General features: G+C 40.3%; 2 protein-coding genes across 2 annotated transcripts in view; both read right to left on the reverse strand.

Annotated features, from left to right (window-relative positions):
• LOC124407303 overlaps positions 1–16345 on the reverse strand; it is a 32525-nt gene extending 16180 nt beyond the window's left edge. The window contains exon 1 of the mRNA XM_046883325.1: positions 16265–16345. The gene's annotated coding sequence lies outside the window, so the exon portion shown is untranslated. The remainder of the gene's footprint in view (positions 1–16264) is intronic.
• Positions 16346–21057: 4712 nt separating this feature from the next.
• LOC124407300 (facilitated trehalose transporter Tret1-like) lies at positions 21058–22496 on the reverse strand. Its single transcript, XM_046883313.1, has 2 exons — positions 22448–22496; positions 21058–22385 (listed from the first exon to the last, which is right to left on the reverse strand). Exons 1-2 carry the CDS (start codon positions 22494–22496, stop codon positions 21058–21060), a joined length of 1377 nt encoding a protein of 458 aa, XP_046739269.1.
• Positions 22497–22932: the final 436 nt, after the last annotated feature.

Raw genomic sequence — 22932 nt, forward strand, 5'->3', positions numbered from 1 at the left:
CACGTCAATGTCTCCCTAATTTTTTCATGTATAATGTGAGGACAGTTGAATTTATGAGGTTTGCATAACTGATGTTGTTTACTGCAATAATAATGCACGTCAGGTTCTGTTCGCACTGCGAACTCACTCGCGGTCGGATTTTCACCTTCATATATAATGTAAGGTGAACGCAGAGGTGCAGGTAGATAGCCGAGAGTAATACTTCAACGTCAGATTTTAGCCACATTCTTCTTCCCCGGCTGACACGTCTACGTATATCACAACAGGTATATCAAAATATGAATTCGAGATAATACGTGCGAAAGCTCGGGACTTGGAACAACGCAGATTAGCTTGGAGTGAAAGATTTTCTATGCAGGCTATTTTCTATCGAAACTTTATACCCCGCAGCGTACACATCAAGGTACGTATTTTCCGGGTAGGAATATCTGACTGAAGAGTGTTGAAATGGGGAGCGAGAAATAGAACGGAGAGAATGGACCAACAATGCGGGCTGCTTTCAGCCTTTCTTTTTGCCTTGGTTCTGCTGTTTTATGATTATGCTGTCTCTACCCTTAAAAGCGAGTGCCTCGCCCAATGGGCTCTGCACGTCTTACAAACCAAACTAACTTCGAGCTCGTTCCCAGCGCGATTCAGCTGTTAGCAAAGTCGTGTAATAAATTTCACCGCCTGACTTGTTTCCTTTCCCTTTTTCTCTTTCTCTTTCTCTCTCTCGTTCGCTTTCTGCATGTATTTTTTCGGTTCTTCTTAGCTTTTGCTTTTATTTTGACTCAGAGCCAAGTATTATTCACCTAAACTTCATAATTTATTATACTACTGAATAAAAACTCGATCATGCGTATTTCAAAAATTACTTGACTCAAGTGAAATTACGTGCACGTCATAACCGGTCAAAGATTTTTGAAATGTCAGAGTATTCCTGTACAATTAGAGATAAAGTGAGACGTGTAATGACTCGACACACGAAGAAAAAGATTCTTGCTTGATTTTCTAGTTTACTATACCTAATTACAAGTGTAATTTTCCCCGTGCCGAAAGCCACCCTTACACTGGAAAAGTTAGCGGCTGAATTAATCAGCGCTATAGTGTATTTACGATTCTAGGATGAATCGATGCAAAAATATAACCGCGAAAAGCTACCAGGGATGAACGAGAAGTGAAAAATTGGGTGGGATGAAAGGTAGGAGGGAGGATCAATCAGATTAAATCGAAAGACTCACCGGCGATTACTCATTCCCGGAGGCTGAGATTCTCGGTGTAGTCACGGGACAAGGAGCAGCGGGATGATCCGTGATAATAGCCAATGCCGCAAAACACGCGCACCCAGCCAGCCAGCCATAACCGGTGGTGAAAAAGGGGCGGTTTATAGATCGCTCGCAGCTCGGTCAAAGACAGACGACAATCAGCGTCCTCCCCTCCTTCGAAAGTCGGTCGAAGATCCATACAAAGATCCATCCGACAAAAAGAAAAAGCAGATCTCGGCTAGTTCGCTGCCATGGCGACTCGAGCAGTCTCATCCGAGTTCGTTTCACCCCTGGTATACCTAAACGAGTCATCGCAGCATGACGTTGCTTTTCCCCCTCATTTTGCCTCTATTTTCCAGCCCCTGAAGCGCACGTTATACCCTACAGTCTTCCGAGAACTTACAACCCTGTAGATAGACGGCTATTGTGTATCGCACGCCAGCCTGACAACGTTTATTTATATACGACGAGGTATAATACTTTCGCCGTGTAGAGATCACACAGCTCCCGATTTTACGTCGCGACAAAATTTCTCCCAATTCTTACTTACGGATTAAAATTCGAATTTCACTGAATGCCGAAGGTATTCCGCGTTCGAACTACCCACTTTACATGCAGATTTCCGTTACGTTGTATTTTCATCAACGTTTCTCGAATACCTACATCGAGTTTAATGTTTCGACTGCGTTCCACGGTCGGATTGAGAATCACACCCTTGATTAAATCATATCTCTGAACGAGGCACGCATGGCTGCGTCGTAACGCCGCGTTGGAAGTGCAGTAAATCACCCGGTAACTCTTCCCTCTGACTTATCTCCAGGCGAAATTCAACTTCTCGGAGATAGTTAGTTCGATTGATTTCGCGCGATGAAGGCGTAAGACGGGAAACAAAACTGGAAAAAACTGCGGGTAAACCAAAAAAAAGGTGGTAAATGGGGACGAGTTACGACCACCGAATTGGCTGTATTGGTTATGTGTTTCCAGTTACGCGCTATCGATGGAGTCGAGAAAAAACGTGTCTGAAAGAATTGAAGCAACGGCAGCAGTCGCGTCTTTGAAGATCTCTCGTTTGATGTTCCGATCTCTATACAAACGGTTTTACAATCCGTTTTATAACCTGCTATGAAGGTAAGAATCATTTCTCCAAACTGAAATGGCACGCAACGGTCGTACACGAAGTTGTCGATAAAACAAGAAATTAAATGGCAAGTTGGCAATGTGAAATCATTTTTTTTTTTTTTTTTTTCTCGTCATTCGCGAGTCTCTCTTACTTTATACGACTTGGAAACTTACTTGAAATGATATAAATTCTTGTGAAATTATCTGGGTAAAAAAATAAACTGTCTTTTCACCAACATCGAGCTGATCGGTTATTTGAGGGTTAAAAACCAATCCTAAAGTACACCCCGAAAAAATAAAGAATAAAACACCGGAGGGTAAAAAACTCTGCATATTATCGGTTGTTAATGGTATTTAAGTTCTAATTAGTTTTAGCACAAATATTGCCATTCTCATCCAAGAGTTCCCAAAAAATTGATTTCCCGGGGTAAACTTTATCCTTTGAACTGAAAAATTAATGCGCAAAAAAGTACATACCCAATTTTTTTTAAAGTACTACAACGTTCCACAGAATAAAGGAAATCGGTGACGTATACCTCGAATACTTTCCTTACACCCTAGATGGAACAGCCTAGTGATATATCAGATTTATCTACTGACTTGGCACGCTTTTGGTATTAAATACAACGTTTGTCCGATCCGTACAGGTTTAGTCCAATCAAATCATTTTTACTGCGCAAAAATTTACCAGAAATTCTATTTCAAGGTACATTTTTTCTATTTATTATCAAACACGTTATCAGAAGAGGCTCGAAGGTTCTAATTCTATCGTTGGAAATGAAATTGGTTGACTCTTTTAAGACTTTGCTGACATTCGGTTGCCCATGTACGACTTCGGCCCTGATATAAGTCTACCCCCAGCAGTTTGATTCATTGTATCCCGGTCCCTTTGCAGCTTTCCGAGCTCTCTCGCTTCGGAGTCTCCGACAAGCCTGGGCTCCTTAATTGATTTATATACGTGACTATAAATCAGTGTGAACGTACAAATTTCCTTACACGTGATCTTTCACTTGTTTACTGGATTTTCCTAGTCCCAAAGTAATTTCCTTCGCATTTACCAAATCGTCGTTTGCGAACGCGGTTTGAAGTAATAGGATAAAATTTTTGGTATACATTTTTTGAAACTTTTCACCAGCACAGAGAAAATCCCCGGGTTTAGTTAATCTTTCACCGATAATAATTATTTTTTTGGAAGGGGAAACTTTCCGAAAAATGACGTGACCGTCAAACAATTATTTTCGTTCCGTCAATTTGAAACAAGTTATGTATAAGCTGATGTTGAACGGCAAGTTAAATCCCTGCTAAGAAGACAACGGTTCCCGGAATTTTCGAATTTTATAAAACGATGGAAAGTTTAATATTCAGCCTATGTTACAGCCTTCAAAAACTGTCGTTTCATCGTGATTAATAGTCCTCAGAGCCTCCCTATTCCGGGGAATAAACTCAATTAGGTTGTAATTAATTATTATCCGATTCTTCCCATTTGCGTAAAAATCGAGGTTACGGGTTGACACAGGTCGGAGATATATCCGACCACTTTTGCCAGAGATCGAGAAAACGGTAACTCGACCTCCAAATTGAAAACTACGAGATGTCTCTTCCCACAGGCTTTCGAACTATGCCTGGGTTTGCTCGAGTTCGAATCGGATTGAATGGAATTAAATTGAATCCGTCCGTTTGGCGAGCTACAGACCATAGAACAGGAACTCCGAATAGGAGGAATTAGTCGGAATACATGCTTTGGATGAGGGTGAACACCGTGTCTCGAAATATGAGGATCAACCACGATTGAACTCGCTGCGTTGCACAAACGCGAAACGTCAAATGCAGATCCGCCGATGCATTAGGACACTCTTCGTTCCCCGATGTTTAAATTCAAATATTTTCCTCGTGGCCCGAGGTTGAAAAGATAAACGGAAGGAGGTAAACCGTGCAAACAACTTTAATGGGAACGAGATTTGATTACAGTCTAGTAAACTTAGTTACACCGCGTCTAGGCGTTGCCTTATAAAAACTTTTATTCCCCGCCGTTTTCATCCTCAGCAATAGCTATAATCCAGTTTTTTTTATACTTCCAACTTTTCTACTTGTAGTACCTACAATTCTACGTTCTCTTCGATCGCCAACTATTCTTGTTGGTCCCCTGTGACCTGCGTCTCGACTTCATAGGGAATCAACTCTCTCTTCGAACAGGCTCCGAATAAGGACCCTGCAGTCTAAAAGAACAAAGCTTTTGGTATCACGCCGAGCCTTGAACAGCTCATAAGATCGGACAAGGGTTGCACCGGAAGTCCGGCTACCCGAAGGGATGAAAGAATATTTGTTGGAGTCACTCGTCGTCGCTGAATTTAAGATGAAAGTGAACGAAAGATTGTCTGCATTATTTTTAATGACGTCAGTTATTGCAAAACTGATTCATCTAAACTTAGTATTCTAAGATTTAATTACAGTTCTGCTACGTGGTGTACCTGCAAAGAAAACTTTTCACCAAATAACTGTGCAGTGGCACGACTATTAGCGTTAGGTAATTTTTTACCGCTCCATTAGATAAATTACTTATTCAGAATCCCAAATTGCATGCTATTCACCAGCTTATACGTTTATCTCGAAATGTGGGAGAAAAGTATTTGGGTAAATATAAGGTCAAACTTGGGTTAGGATATGATATTTGCAAGCTATTGAGACTTTCTGAAAACCTGGAAAAGCGTTGTACTTGATGATTGGATTCTTCCAGAAACAGCACGAGGGGAACAAATCGGATTTTGTATCACGATCAGATAGGGAGCCAAAAAGAAGATGAATTTTATGCCTGGAATCGTGGTTGACAGAATTAGATCAGACAGAAAAATGCTTTTTATTAGGTTTTGATAAAACTTACGAAATACATCTGACTTTGAATATAGACTCGTTGAAAGATTTTGTATTTTTTAATTCATCTGAAACTGATTTCAAAATCTGTCTCGTTTGTTTTGGTCTCTGAGAATATTTTAACAAAAAGATGTATGATAAAGAAATTTTTTAAAACTCTTAAGAAGCCAGGCTCGTTTCTCAGAAGCTTGTTCGGATGAAATATAAATAACAAAATGCAGAATAATGAAGATAATTCGGAACAACGTGCCATGGCCGGCTGCATGGTTCCGGTTGAAATTGGCAGCACATCAATATCGCTAGATTCTGTAGCAGCCCTTGAAATTGTATAACTCATTTGTACCCGTTCTTACGTGCATATATCTCTGAATATAAAATGCCTACCGTATAAATTACGGTGAAACCCGGACAGTCAATTTCCAGGCTTGGGGTTCGTAATTCAGTGAATTGAAATTCAAATTAGAAACAATGAGAGAATGAGATGTGCGCTATCCGCTGCGAGGCTGCTAATAAGGGGTCCATTTTTTCGTGTCCGTATAAAAACAACGCGTCACACCAATAAAAGCTCGAGTCCGACTCGGCCGTTCATGCAATGCTAAATAACACGATTTGAGCCAGCTAATTTCGCGGCTGTTTAGTTTACCTATTCAGAGTTCACGACTGGGAAGTTTATCGTGCGGAAGTAAAGTAAAGTTGTCGAAAGTTCCTTCAGGCTTCGCGTACTGCGGGACTAATACCGCTAATTATGCCGCGGAAGACGCGACAAGGTCTGGAGGACCTTGTTTCCCTAATCTCACGAACCAAGTCATGCCGATGTACGTCGTAGGTACACGTAATGCATGTCATACTCATGCATAGACGTGGGAAGGAATATCGACACGCTAAGATATAATAAGACCCTGTGGACGGTTCGCAGGCTCCGAATTTTACCATCCTTGAAATAACCACCGACCTCAAGTTCTCTTTTTATATACTTACTTCGTTCCCGGTAATAATCCAAGTATTTCTCATCTCGTGGCAGATGCTCAGTTGCCCCCTTGGGTTGAACCGTGGAAACGGAGACGAAGACGTCGAGCTGTCTTCGCGACGAATAAACCACTTCTTTTAATACTCCGGAAAAGTCGCAATTTTTCCACGAGCTTAACAATATTCACTTCTGGCTTCCCGCTTTCGTCTTCTTTCGTGAGTATAAAGGTGTATATAGGTGTATATAGGTGTACATAGCCACGCGGTGCTCAACTTTCAGGGGGTTGGGATTCTGTTTTTAGTGACATCCCCTCATCTCGCGGGTTTCCGGTTCCAAGTAACCCACCTCAACGCCGCAGTACGGACGCATCGAATGAATTAGCACCGAGCGAAGTAAAAGTTGGCTAATCCGTTAACGCGAAAACAACGAGAGTGATCTAGAAAACTGATATCTCTAAACGATCGCTTTTATTCGACGGACAAAATGCCAGCCGTATATTCAATGTTTTCCCAGCTAATAAAAGTCCCACCCGAGAAAAACGTGACGTACAGTCCAAACACTGTCCGTGTTGGTGAGTTTAGGACGAGCCGTGCACGTAGTTTCGTAAATTGGCCGAAAGGTCGATCCGAACGAGTGATCACGAGGGGCACTACCGAAAGGATTTCACGCAGTTTACTTCGCTTCGAAATTCCACGATATTATAAGAGACTTTAACACTAATAAAACTATACAGTCTGTAGCTATTTTCAAGTTTTTTCCATAATCGGAAAATACAGTTTTGAATACAAAGTGAAAATGAATTTTCTAGCTGTAACCCAACAATCGAGTATACCTTATACCATTTTGTTTAGCTACGAACACTAGTAATATACTTTTTTCAGATTGTGGGAATAATTTGATGTTTGTGTAACAATAAATTGATGTCCAGGCTTTAAATTCAGTTCCTACGTGGCTAGCAAATTCGGGTGAAATTTCGCGATTCACGCGATATCGTATCGAAGTCTATTATCTCTGCAACTATACAGTAATTAATTGATACGATGAGTAGTTCGCAAGATAATCGAATGCTAATGTCACATTGATGAGCTTTCATTCTCCTTTCCACACACATGTCAGGGCAAAATTTTTTTCACACTTCATTCATGCTCCCAGGGTACCATGACTTGAAAGCTACTCATCGCTACGCCATCCATCAATCAGCGATCATGACCAAAAATTTTCCGAAAGAGCAGGTTACGCCGTGTATTTCTGCTCTGTTACTGGAAAAACGTACCATCATCGGATGAAATATGTCTCTTACTTTGAATAGGTTGCTTGTAATGATAGTTCTGGTAGTCGTAAAAACTTGTTACCTATTCTTTTTTTCACTTCGTGGCTAACGGCACAAGCCGTTGACCAATTTAATTCTTTTGCTAATATTTGGCAGAGTAGGAATGCCATCCGCGAATTGAAGTCGAAGAAAGTGAAAATCTCGGTGGAACGGGCTGAGATGATTCTTATAAGACTTCACACCGTCGAAGGTGAATTGAATAGGCCTTTCAGCGTCAATGGTAGGATTAAAAATCTCCGGATCGAAGACATTTCGGTTTACGAGGCGAACTCTGTGTCTCCCTTGGGCAGAACTGGGGCGGCAAAATCGTGCCGAAGACCCCTGACTTCCAAGAAGGCGAATGAAAATTGAATACATCCTTCCCGCATGCCTTTTCCGAATCTCCAAATTTCCTTATTCCTTTCTGGCGCAGTCAGAAGCCGGCTGATATCCTTCAGTCAAACATCCTTATACGAATCTCTTCAGCGATCACGATTCGTAGGCACGATTTCACCTGATTTACACATTTACTTCCCACTCGATGCCAATCAATCGATGAGTGGTGTATCTGTTCCACAATAATATTCACCTATCAGGAAAAATAATACACATATTTCTCGTATTAAGAGCAGATTTTTTTCCTGCTCACTGCTCTTCAATCAATCCCGATTGAAGGGTCGGATGTTTTTCTCCGTACCGAGATCTCCGTTTCACGTCACCCTCCACGATGTGACGGATGAAGCTCTCCGAATATTCGGTAGGCATGCGGTCATGCCTCGTTTAATTTTCCATCACCAAGCATGCCTTCCAGCATCACTCGAATGCCTCACAGCCGGGCTGCATTGATGTGTGGTTAAAACGAAAGGGTGTAACACAAGGCGATGGAAGTCACATGTAGACATCCGTCAAGCTCAACGATGCAAACTCGTCGCATTTCTTTTACTTAGATTTTCTCCCTCTACTTTATCCTGGTCAACCTTACACCTATTGCGTTTTTTATTCTCTTCGTACCACATGACCAGAATCTCTTGGTGCGAGGGCGTTAATTTAGCAAAATGCCTTCGGCGCGACCTTTTTCATTTTTCTCGATCTAAAATGACTTCGTCAAAAATAGAGATCAGGATTTTCTCTCTGCACGCAAATAAAGACTTCTTTCCTCGCAAGTTAATGGAAGGCATCGACTTCTGTATACTGACTATGATCCGGTGTCAATCTAATACTTACTTCTGACCATGAACTTCCCAATTGACTACAAAGATTGTTCTATAGTAGTCCACACTGGCCAATTTCGTCAATTTTAATACTACAATTTTATACTGTGCAGACATCAGATTGAAACACTAACAGCGGTGTTTTGTGAATTGGACCTGATGATGACACGATGAATCGCCAGTCAAGTTCGGCGTTCGATTTCTCATTGCTAACTTTTTGCCTTACCGTAGTTACACCGGCGCTTGTAAATTCCTCGTCATATTTCACCTGTTCAAACTCCGTGAGCGATAGCTGAGCTTCTTGTCGGGTATCGAAGGATTCCTTGGGCCAAGATTGATTATGCAAACACGAATCTGATACGTTGAATCGGACGACACGGGGTGCGCCTTGAATCTCACCTCTCGAGGGTTAGTTTACGATAACGATTTTCGCTCTGGGACAGAATATCCGCACCACCGTCATCAGAAGCTATACTATTTTCACCAAGTATACGTAAGTTTAACTTCCAAAATATCTGCATTGATGCATCGGTTTTGAATTGGGAAATAAAATAAAATCAAATGAATGAATAGAGGCTGATCTTGATAGGGAAAATTACACCAATTGTTTCATATACTGATGATTGAACCGAGCTTAACACAATATGGGAAGCTGATTTCGTTCGCTCTTCGAATCGAGACATGCCGACCGGATTCTCTGTTCGACCCTTTTACTCGGCGGAAATTTTCGACTTATCTTCTGTAGCCGTTCCTTCGCTTTTTCTAGGGTTTTTCTTATTCTCAGTCGTTTTCATTCCGCACTGTGGATGTCACGTTCCGTCGATGTGACGGGCGTGGCCCATCTCGATCATTTGTGACTCGATTCGACTCCCCTACTCCTTCGGTGGAGTAACTCAGGAATCTGCCAGACAAAAATTCGCCACCACAGCATTGTTTCGCGTAGTTTGATTCGTACGTGATTCGAGCTGTAGGTTCGAATTTCACTTTTGGTTACCTCGACAACTGTCTAGATAGCTGATATTTCCACTCTGATTTTTTTTTGCAATTGTAGTTTTCTGTCTGACAAGGTGTTCGACGATCCACAAAAAATGCAACCCACCAATCGACTTTCATACATTATTCACGATTTTTGCAAGCTCGCAAGCTCGCTGTTCAAAGTACAATGCCCTTTGCAAGTAGCGGTGTTATACACATTTCAGTGATATCTCATCTTGTGTTATTCGAATTTGCTCAATTTTACTTCTATTGTTACTAAAAATGTTCTTATTATTCGCGTTCACTATATTCTGATAAAAAAGATACCTACACTACAGTTAGACGGTGGATATTTTATCGCTCTCATAAGTAAACTCTAGGAAATTTTAATCATTCAAGTCCCAATAAAAAGGATGCAAATTAATCTCGAGGAAGATTTTTGAAAGCCACTCTGACGCTGCGGCAAACTTTTCATCGTATCCAAAGCCTCAGCCTGTCTACTTGTCTGGTTATACCGACTCAAAAGTCTCCCAGCATTCGTACTCGCATTTACGTCACGTATGTTCATATACCGTGACTTTTGAAACACCACCTCTGACGCACATGTGCCAGTCGACACGTTCGCTGGGTTCGAACTACGGCGTGGATCCCTGCGATATATTTGACTATAAATTATTTCGTCCCGTCTGTATAAGTGTTGCAATTTATTCAAAGGTGATACACCTGTTTGCAATTTGAAATTCATCACAAATATTCAGCTCGCTAATTTACGAAAGGGTCAACAACGCGGTTAGCCCAAAAGAACTAGGGTAGAATTCAGATCACGGTAGAATTGTACCCTGATTTGTCTATAATTGGGACTCCCCACGAGGCGCATCCCGGAAATAAACTGGGATAACATAATGAAAAATGGATGAAACGGGAGTGTTTTAGCGGGTAATTCAGGGGTGATTTGGTACGTGGTAACCTCGGAAAATGACTATTATAATCTGTTGAGGAAATGAATAAGGCAGTTTAAGGAAATTGCCACTGTGACTATTACTACCGAGTTCCGGAGTTGTTACTCTAATCTCCGTGATAATAAGATGTATGGTGGGAAATTCGAACCTGCGGTCCTGCTAGATACCGCTAATGAGTATTTTCACTTAGCAGGAGTTTGTTCAGTTAATTAGAGTAACGTTGTAGCTAATGCTACTAAACGTCAAGCAATTATTTCGAGAAAAAATATTAAGCCATTTATTATTTTATAACTGCTATAAGACTTTGATTAGTTCTGTTCAATTTCCTTACTTTCAAAGCGACCAAAAAGAATAATTCACCAACTTCTTTGAGTCGAAAATTTTACCTCACGAGCGAGAGATGCATGAATTATCTGCGATACGGAAAGAGATTAATTTGTAAAATTCTCTGGTTTGAAAATAATTTCAGTTCATTTGGTCTGAAAGGCGACCAAAAGCCGTAGAACGAAATAGAGCTCGGAGATCGACGAAACTCTTTGCCGCTTGTGCACACACATTATATCCGTACATATACCTCCCGAAAGTAATAGTTATAGCTATTTGCCGCACCCTAAGCAAATTTAACCGGATCTACCCTGAGGGCGCAACCTTTGCAGGCAAGTAGCCGGGTCAAAAGGTGAAGGGGATGTTAGTTGCCGAGGGCAAAAGGCTCGTAGTACTAAGCTGGTCATGAGCTACGATATGGTTGTCAATTAGAAATTAGACATTCTGGATCAGAGCTTTCAGCAGCTACAGTTTGCAGTGAGCACCGAATAAGTAGAAGTCAGATCCGATTGAAGTCGACTAATCGTAGTGGTTGTCAAACACGAGTTAGAGGCTTGTTTAATCCGTCAATCGTACAAATTGTAATGCTTTTAATTTTTTTTTTCATTAGTATCGATGTTCCCACCGATATAATAGAGACATACAATTCAAATTTTTAAACGCGATATAATAATTTCACAAAGTTCTTGGCAGGTTAGCTTAGTTTCAACCACATGCATGTCACCACAGTTTTTGTTCAGCTAATTAACACAATGAAGCCACTCACCTTGTTAAGCACGTTCTTAAGAACTTTTTATACTTCTCGGTAACCGTATAGACATACGTGAGGTCGGAATACGTGCTACGACTGTTATAGGTACTCTCTTATTTTTTCACGGGTTGAAACTCGGTGTTAAATCCAGCCACACAATCGCAGGGAAGTGCAAAATTAAGTTTGGACAACCTATAGACACCCTTTCATGCCTAGAATCCATTCATCCTGATCTGGACTCGTCAGTTTTTCTGTTCTCTTTCGTCAAAGGGTGGCGGAATTTTTCCAATCGCGCAGAGTAAGTAATATCCAAAAGTTTGTCACGCGCAGCTCTCTTCCCACACAAATTTCGATCAATAGTTTCGTCCAATGCAAATTAGTGCAGCTAAAACGAGACACTGACCGGGTACCCCGGGGAATCAAATCCTTTTGTTTTAACTACTTTTCGTTGTTCTCTTTTCTTTGACCGTTTGTTTTTTTTCACAGATATTCGTAATTCGACCAACGTCAGTTCACGCAAAGCTTTTACGAACTTTTATAAAGGTGAAACTCACCGTATTTGCAGCCTATAATTACCTTATAATATTCTACACTTTTCACACAACAGGCGAAAACATAACAATAATAATTTTTTTTGCGATATTCACTTGCAAAATGTTTTACGAGATTATATTCGCTCGACAGGTCACGTAGATACAAAATCTTCGAAAAATGTATTCTTCAACGATGCGTAGTTCGATTTGTGAATCTTTTTTGTCCGCGCTTTTCAACAAATTTTTAATGCTTTTACCGTTGAGATTCTCGGTCGAGTTTCGTCCGTCAGTGTCTGCAAGTAAAGTCGTTACAGGAGTTGCAATCCCTAGATTTTACAAACGGGATACCATCTCAGTGTTATCGCGACTTCGTCTTAAGTTGAATGAAACGAAAATTTGCCGGCGGTCGTTTCTCCCGTGCAGGATTCGTGGATAGCAGAGTTTTCTCTCTCGAAACGATTCGTTCGATTTACGCACAGATTCGTTCAACGAAATTGCACTAAAAGATGAATGCGAATCGGGCAGCTGCTTCGCACTCGTCAATTACTTCCGTGATTAAAGTTCACACAATTTATCGTCGATCGTGAGTGCCGTAATATAATATATGATATGTGACACTTTTTAAGTGGCAATTGGTCTGATCATACAAATTAAATACGGAAGGAAATTTGTCATTAGAAATCATAAAACGATTAGGATTATTGGGTGAATGTGAAATAAGTAATCCTTATTTAGGGAAAAAATTTAGATCAACCTGAATAGAGTACGAAATGACCCTTGAGAAATTGATTGGTAAAAACTTACACGGACGATGTTTGCCCTTCGGAAAAGCATAACTCTTTCGAATCACCTCACCTCAAGTATAAGACTTAATCTTATATACGAGCTCACAACGGGGGAGAACGATCCAATTTGTGACATCTTTATTTATCCCACAGGAGTCGGATTCCCATCTTACTTTGCATCCCCCTGCTTCATTCCATATGCATCTATACATTCCCATAAAGCATGCAGGAACACTACTGCTTGCGGTGCGTTTGCAAAGGGCTGGGCCAAGTCAAGATTTGTCGAGTTATTTATCGTCCGCATTTGTACATCCCAAGCCACAACTCTCGCTCTATTTCATGACTATAAGATAACAAGCGTGTTTTGCGAAAACTGCTGACGAGACAACAGACTTTCCACCGTCCGCAAAAAATCTTTGATCAATCCATTCAGTTATGACTCAGCAAATGGATGGTCAAGATTTTTCGAGGACTCTTTGTACGTCCTCGTTTGTGGTGGCGATTTTCCTCGCTAGAAAGCTTTCTCGTTCGCGCCAAGGTGGACTTGCAGGTCAATTCCCAAAGGTTGTGACATCGCCCCACCATCATTTTATCAAAGTTACCAAAGTAGCATCTGAGCTGGATCTCTCGCCTCAGCTGGCGCTTCATTTTGTGCTTGCGAAAGGCGGGAGAGCCGGGCTTTTGCGAAAGAACTCGAACTCACATGGTGCCATAATGGCGAGTCGAAGGTGCGGAAAGTGGTTTAGTCAGTAGAGTGTAGAATGTAGAGTGGCGTACGTTGCAGGAATCTCCGTAATGTGATGGACGGAATTTATCTGAAAATTTGGAAAGAATTGACGGTTACCTACGCAACCGGATCAAACCCAACTGTTGTACAGTGGCAGATACTTTTATCCTAAAAGACAAATTTTGAGGCAGTAGTCAGATACAAATCGTACGGCTTACGTTTCGTATCGATACACGATAGCGGATTTAAGACGTCTAAATAAAGATGCAGACGTGTGAGAAATTCAAATTCCGAGAGAAATGTAGAGAAGTGCAATAGATGAGAATGGAGGAAGCTGTGGTCCTGCTCCAAAATGAGAAAACGTTATATCAAGTCTTGGTTTGAAATTCCAAGCACATTCTCGTTGCCGCAGCAACCTCGTATTCCACGAAGCGTTCTATCAACGGACGTTGGTGCTTCACTTTGTTCACGGACAGCGTCGTTTTCCATTTTTTACCTTTTTGTCAGCAGCCCGCGATCCCGGCAGCCACTTCCTGACCGCGTTTCCTCCTTTTACCGAGAGCTGTATACCTTACATACACGCCAATTTTAGCGAACGAATAACCGTGCAGGTCTTAAACTCGCGCGGAAGCAAAGTTTTCTCAGTTTTCGTACTGATTACTCGTCTTGTTTTCGCTTTTCTTTCACGCTGTGAATTTTCTGTTTTCGCACATCATACCGTCACCTTGTCCATTTTTTAATTTCCGGCTACATTGATGTCGCGCAAGTGGAACGACTCCGCAGCGCCATTTTCCAAAAGCAGATATGCGAAGTGGTGGGCCTCGGGTAATCGTGACGTCAAATCGTTTGAAGTTCCAGCCTGAAATGATTGCTATTTCCCGTTTATACCATAAGCCCGATCGACGTCCTTGAGATTATGCGTTTAAAACTTTATTTTCAACTTTCTCCATTCGACGAGCTAATCAAATTATAATCTATAATGCTTCCGCCATTTACATGATCACCGATGAGTTTTAGAGAACGAGAATAATCTCTCGAGCTTGAAATTATACGACTATAGAATTGGGGCGCAGCACAATGTTCATGATTGTGGAATTGACCGTGGTTACCTGATTTGGTTATAGCTTAAAGCGCGGAAAGCGCAGCTGCTTCGGTTCGAACTTAATGGTTCTATTAACTTTCTCTAATGAAGTAACCCTATCAGAAGACAGCCTGAACTGATCTTTCGCAAATACGGAGAGAAATTCTCGATTCAAGAGAGAAAATGGCGGGGGGGGGGGGGGGTCGAAGGCGAAGATTCTGTTGAAACTTCAAGCTCGTTCGAAACAAGCCTGGAAAGTTTTTCGATTTAATATACTCTCCTTGTTCCTCGAGGGCAAACCAAAACGTAACGTAAGAAGACGAGGCTGCTTCCGTAAGGATCCGAGCTTTCAGTGGGCACCACGATTCGCTGCAGGCTGAACGAATTTCGGATCTCTTCGATCGAAGATGTCGATTGGATCCGGGGTGCATACATGCGGCCATTCCTTCTCTGCGTGGAATAAAGAACAGTGAGTTACAAGTCTCAATCTCAAAGGAAAAGTTGAATTAAAGTTAAATTTTTACTTTTCTTTGTTCCTGAAAATTTGGAAATACTTCGCTCGTAGCGAGGACGCTATTGTACAAGCTGAACGGTCGGATTATTTCTGGGTTTCGGGATCGTTCTCAAAGGATTGCGGATATTCGATACCTCATCGTAAACGCGGATTTGAAAACCGATTTGTGCGAAACGTAGGTTGCTGGAAAAGTTCTGAATCGTCGAGTCCGAGGGTAATAAAAATGCAAAAACGTTATTGCGCCTTTGTCGTATAAAAGTCGGATTTCGTCGAGGGTGGTGAACAGTGAACCGCAAATCGATTGAACAGCAGGTATACGTACGGCTGTCGAAACTAAATTTTTCGATCAAGTCAAACCCTCCCACGTAGCGACCATTCATGATGTATTCGATGATGGCAGCTTCTGGCAAAAGACCTGGAACACGCTCGAAGAGGTGGTCGACCTCGGAAGCGAGCAGAGCTGGGTGCTTTGAAAAATTTCAATCTCGTTGAATAAGTTCGGCGATGGGAAAATATTCTCCTCGAACAATCATATGAAACCAGAATAGACGTGATACTCAACTATCAAAAAAAAAAAAAGAAAAATAAAACAACAGCACTATCCAAACGAGCTAAACAAATTCTGCGTTTGTAAATGCGTTTAGGTGTGAAACGAAAACAGAGAAGAACGGCACGTGGATATCACGCAGCGGCTATTAACACATTTTGAATCGAATCGCGTTTGCATTGGCAAAAGAGAGGAAAAAAAGAAAGAAAAGCGGGTGGATATTATCTCTTCGTTTGAAGATGGGAAGCTAAATATTTTAGCGGTATTCCATTCACATGAAGGGGAGGTTATTTCAACACGCGGTATCGACAGGGGCCACAGAAGGCTGCAGGAAAGAGTGTAACACGTACCTTATCTTCGAATCCGTGAAGATGTTGACACAACTTGTATACTTTGTTTTGAAAGCTTGAAAGGGTCGTGCCCTCCGTTTCGAATTCCCAACCCTTAGGAAGGTCGTGCTCAAGTAGCAGGGGAGACGGCGAGGTTTTTCCGATCCATTTCGAGGGAATAAATCTCTACGAGATTAAACAAAGTATATAAAAATAAATTACGTGTCTGATTAGGAGAATCTCGGTTTGAAATTCCCGTCGGACCCCCAGTTGATCAAAGGACTAGCCACGTCCCTCGATGCCCTTGGAGTCGATTAAACCATAATTAGCAAGGGCTGCGCCGTCTTCTAGCGCCTGAGTATAAGCACCAGCAGCCCACAGATTGAATGATTAAAGGGCTCATCGAATCATCGTCCACATGTCAATTTGACCCGATAAAATATCTCACGCGCAAATCCTCTCGATGTTTCACCGCGATGAAAAAAAAATGGTAGCAGGAATTACGGTGAACAATGGGATGCGAATATTCACCTCGCTTATATGGTGCATGGGGGGTAATATTTTCATAGAAATTCCATTTATCTGACGAACCTTCTTAATTAACTTGATGAAGGTATACTCTGTGATCTGAAAAGGCAATTCAACAACCACGTAAATAACAAGCAGGGGATTAAAGTATGCCATAGAAACGTGCAGAAAATGAAGCTTCGAAAATAATAAGAATCATCTGTTTACTCAGATGTCGTCAATTACTTCAACAATGTGGAAAAACGTATTCTTGTATACCAAGAGGAGGCCGGTGATGGGTTCGTCGACGTAATCCGCAGTCAGAGAGTCAATTATTTTTGTATGTGCGTCGACGAGATCGTTAGACTGGATTTCATGGCGGCCTACTACTATTATCCTTTGCAGAAACGTTGTCTGGAAATTCGAAGCACGTGTCAATTGTGCAGAGAATAGACTTTGTCTACGGGTCGCGGGAGATTGGCAGTTCCTACTTTCTTCTTATGGCTCTCAATGAAACGACAGATAACAGATAATAAGGATTCAAACAATAGCTTTTTCAATAAAGATTCATGGAATCACGTACGAATTCCTTTCTGCGTCATGCGTATGATATTTGAATTGAAAAATCACCGAGTGGTTGAATATTTAAACAAATTTATGACACCAATTCAGATAATATCTGTATTTGTATATCTTAACGTTCGTTCTTATCAGCGCCTTGAAAATAATTCACAATTAAAACCCGTTCAATTTAAAGTGAAGTGAGTAGAGAAACACTTTTTGGATAATTTACAGATGTTTGGAGTTTTTTTTTTTTTTAATTTGCTTTTTTCCCGCGATGTAAACATAATGATACAAAATATTTAACGGTAATCGATATGTCAGAAAATTTTATCCGTTTGTCATAAACTTGACAACTGTTTAATGTACAGTATATCTCGAGATAATCGTAAAAAATGAAAATCAAGGTTGTACACTATAGCGTAGAAAAAAACGAATGGATTAAAGAAATCAACAAAGACTATAATCACAAGCCTGACGAATTTTTATTTCTCTTAGAATTAACTGGTTGAACAAACATTACATAAAGTACTAGAATCTAATTTAGATAAGCAATCTCGTTGATTTTTTTAATCACGAACCTCAGGGCTTAAATTTAATGCCATCCACAATCGCATCACGCTTATGTCCCATTTGTATCATATTTTTATATTAGCTCACCCGATGAGCGGCCGATAAGTTTTCGCGCATGTACTGCAGTACAGATTTTCTTGAAATCTCGTCCATTTTAATCACCAAAACCTCCCCGATCTCATGAACTACTAGACAGTTTTATAAGACACAATGCGATTATTATATGAATATCCTTCAACCTCGAAATGTCGATGACAAAACTTGAATGTGTACTCATTGAACTACGTCAGTGAAGAACTTCAAATGCTCCATCTTTTGTTCAATCGAGTAACATTCCACTTCCATGATATCAGACATGCCATATTTTCCGTATTCCAGAGGCCTAATAAAGTTCTCAAACTAGCTGCACGGTAAGATAATACTCGTAGACTTAGTGGCTACAGTCTTATAATTCCGGAGAGAAATTCGTTGATTACTGAATGATGAGTCACGTGTCAAATTAACTCGAACTTATGCGATACAGTTTTGAGAAGCTGCCATAATCTTCAAGTACCGATCATTGCACACGCGTTATCGGTTTGAAGACGCTTTACTCGCCACTCGCGTAGGACATCACTATTTTGCACCTTTAGAATAACTGTAGAATTTGAATTTACAAAATCTGAGTTTATTCATGCATTAACGGTTTCTTAAACTTCAGGCAACTCTCTAAAGTTTTAAAACAACGAGTCTTTCTAAACAATTATAATAAAGCGAGTTTGAAATGAGTTAGACTCGAATACATTTCATTACATAAAATAAAAAAACATACGGAATTGATGTTCTATAAATTTTCCGACTTCTCAAATTTTTCCAATCTAACAAAAATGTGAAATAAATTTTTTTCATACATTACATTGGCTGTGTCTGATTGTGAGACTAAACTTCAGGTTTTTGTGTTTCTGAAACTGTTTGTCTCATTTTTTCGTGGATGCCTGCAGGTTAATAGCAATATTAATTCTAAGTGTACTATTTTTCAGATACCGAAAGACACAAATTCAAGCTTTCAGTCATTCTTTCATTCAGAAAGACATTGATTCAAATTATATCAACAGGAAGTACAGAGATATTGACTATTTTTAATGGATGAATCAACAGTCCAAGATTCTTTAGTTAACTTTATACGCAGAACAAATAGGAAAAACAAACTCTTTACCGAGAGATTGGTAATTCATTACAATTATTTCCTTCTCTGCAATTGAAACGAATATATTCATTATCGGGACAAGTATGAACGCATCATAGGGAAAATGGGAATTATGAGGTAATAATAAAAAGAGTAACCTGGATTTCTTCCGAGATAGAAAAACATAGATAAAAAAAAATTTAACGATCCATAAAATGACGTCACGATTGCGACGCACAAAAAATTATCGCATTGTCTCAGACGATGACAAGGCACGCGTTCAAGTGATCGCATCGATAAGGACCCAGGGAGGAGCAAAAGAAACTCGACTGACAAAAATATAGGAGATTAATCAATCGGATACACGGTCTTCTGAAGCATATTTCATTATCATCTGTCTCGGCTGAAATTGGGTTTTCCTTTCTGCGCTCACAAGGATTCAGAAGGTACCTATCTATTACCAGTGTAGGAGGATCAGGAAATTATTGGTTGAAGAAATTCGAGCCAGAATTAAAGTAGTTTGACGTGAAAACTTTTTTACATGCTCGATTCGAAATTGGGGAATATTGAAAAAAGGGAGATGATCAGTTTTTTTCGAGATGCAAATACTGTTTAAGCTTAGACGATCACTCAACTAATTTCTAGAAGTATCGTATTTGAAGTATACATTTTTCTTGACAACATCAAAATTAGTTTGATAAACACTTTCACTACTTGGTACACTTTTCTTATTTTCACATATACCTATCGCATGACACACGAAGTTTCCAATTACAAATGTTTTGTCATATCGTATGACAAGCCGTCTGCGAACTAACCGTTGCCGCATATTTATGTCCTCATTTTATTGCCAGAGTGGATAGGTATAATCTAATTTCAGTTAATATGAGGAAGAAGTTGTTTTTGACAACTTGAAGTGTATTCCGCACTACTGCAATGTTTTATTTGTGAATCTGAGACCAGCACTTGAACATTTAACCTGATTTCTATATGGTGTGACAGATACTCGATAACAGTTATCAGAGAAAAATTGAATACTCAAGTGTCCCATCTTTGTTAATGTTAACACTTCTACCGGAGAAAGTTGATTCAACTGTTACTTGCGGATATATAGGGTGGCTAAATAAAATAATTCCCTGGCCAAAGATGGTAAGATATAAGTGTATATTTAATCTTTTTTACGAAGTCATGAGCGTTGCATCACTTTATCACTTATTGAAAAAAAAGACAAATGCCTAAAAATGTCTGTGAATCTTTTATGGATATATTTAGTCAATCAACAAGTCTGACAACTAGAGACTACAATACCGAAGCAGATATTCAAATTCGATCTGAGGAATGTTTACGAGTTTATCAGCAACGAACACACATCATCCACTTCGTTTTTATCAGCGAGGAAGATTAAAATCTACGAAATTCTGCCTTCCAGCTTCTGTTGAAAAAAATGTGTGATTTTTAATTACCAAATTTTAATATCGATGCTATACACTTTGCCGTCAGCATGTGATTTTAATAATGCTCTCAACATGCTGGCAATATTATTATATCCACCTTGAAGTTCGATGAAAGATATATGTTTCATTGTATTTCGCTTACTTCCTTATATTTATTTCCCCCCCATTGATTTCTTATTTATATATATATGACATTTTTTTTTTCAAACGCGCATCCAAATTTCGCTGTAGCGTTTCAAGTAGTACATCTCATCGAAATATGAACTCGTGACATTGATATTTAGGGGTCCTTATGTTTTTCCATTTTCTATTTTAAATAACACGTAAAGAAAATCGGGAAATTATTTTTCTCTAAAACGGTTTGACTTATAAACTATCCAAATACAGATGCTTATAGGAAATTTCACGCTCTGTAAAAAGTACTGAGTAAAAATTTTCCTAACTCTAACTAATCTATCAAACGTGTTGACTATTTACATACATCAATCGTACCTCTATAAAATGTGGAATTTCAAAGTAAAATGCCGACCCTCTAACGTTTAATGAGCTTCTTTTCAGTGCCCCATACGTTCGTCCTTCATCGCATCACTTTGGATTTCCATCAAAGTCTTCCCCTTCGTTTCTTGCACTAGAAGCCAACCGAACATTAAAGATATCGCCATAAACACAGCGTGAATCCAGTAAACATAACCTTCATCCATCAACTCGAGCAGCCATTGATAAACGTATATTACAATGAATGAAAAAATTCCCGACGACACAGATGAAAGACAAGCAGCCAGAGTCCGTATATTTGATGCAAAGATCTCACTGAGGGCGATGCTGGGAATGCAGCTGACGCCTAGGTTGTACCAGGATTTAAATAACACCACAGCTAATATCGGTAGCCATTGCAATATGGTCGGATCGTATCCACTGCCAAGAAGGTAAAAATGTGTCCCAAGAGCGATCATGGAAACGCAAATCCCACCACTCGAGACAGCCCACATTATTCTTCGACCACATTTTTCAACAAAGTACATCGCCGTCCACGCTGCTATGAGTCCAACACTGTTTGCTATGACGGGAACCGTAGCAGGTGAAATAACAGTTACCGATCCTCTGATCATTATAATTTCCATGTAAGCCGACAAGGGAGCCAAACCGCTGCATTCTGAGAATATGATCAACCCAATCAATATGAGTCCATTCTTTCTGTTTCGGGAGATATTGAATTCTCGGACTCGATCAACAAACGCCACTGATTTCTTAGTGGTGACAAAGTTCTTGATGGACTCCACTTCGAGGTCGACGTCTGCCTTTGGGTTGTACCTCAGAATCGATCGCTTGGCATCATCCAGTTTATCCTTGCTCACGAGATAATAGGGCGATTCAGGTAACCACATGAATACACCGATTGGGAATATGTTTAGAACGATGGCTATACAGGCGAAAATCCTCATCGAAATGTAAGGACCAATCACGTTTCCCACCAATACGCCCAGGAGCACTCCGTTGAATGCCATAGTCACCATAGCACCTCGAATATTCGGGCTACAAATATCTCCAAGGAAAAGCGAGATGCCCATAGCAGAAAATTGGCTTGCCGCCCCGCTGATGAATTTAGCCACGTAAATCCAGCTTGCGGAGTTCGCCATGATGACGAGAATCCACGAGAGAAGTAGACTGAATCCGATTCCTACGATTGATCTTCTGTTGCCGAAGTATTCGATGAAAATTGCACCGAGGATTCCACCTGGTACTTGGCCCAGTGTATTAATCGATGCTATCCAGGAAATTTCGTTTGTGGTCACAGGAAATGGGGAATTTCCGGATTCGAATTGAGCCAGGTACGGTGAGGTCCAGCCATTCCACAGTCCGTTCACAAACATCATAATCATCGCTAAGGAAATCGGGAGAATATGGTAAACAAATAATTTAAGGAATATGATTATCGATCGTTACCTGCGAAACCGCCAATCCATTGCAGCCACAACACGTCTATAGCGAACATTTGACTCTAACCGAAACCGTACTCTCAAAATTATACCACGTGAATCAAAAAGTCTCCTACTACTTTAGTGATAATTATACCGAACTTGGATCAAAGTCGTGCCTTCAAGAATCGTAGAACCACTACCACGAGTTTATTCAACTGCTGATACTACCTGTTATTACCTGACTGTGGCTTGATGTGGAGTGGGAGTTCATGTACCAAAGAGTTTTGTAACAGTTGTGACATAAATACTCTACCCGACTGTACACCGACGTATGAGATGTGATACTCCGATCTCAATCCGACAATTTTACTTCACTTTGTTATCACTATTTACCAATCTCATTGATGAACGATTGAGCCCAAGCATTAATTAATGAAAGACAAAGAAATAATTTTATATTAAACTTTACAAGATGTGACTTTAGAGCAGTAAATATCCACGTGAGACATT

This window comes from Diprion similis, chromosome 6 (genome assembly GCF_021155765.1).
Source record: "Diprion similis isolate iyDipSimi1 chromosome 6, iyDipSimi1.1, whole genome shotgun sequence".
In the NCBI taxonomy this organism is placed as follows: Eukaryota; Metazoa; Arthropoda; class Insecta; order Hymenoptera; family Diprionidae; genus Diprion; species Diprion similis.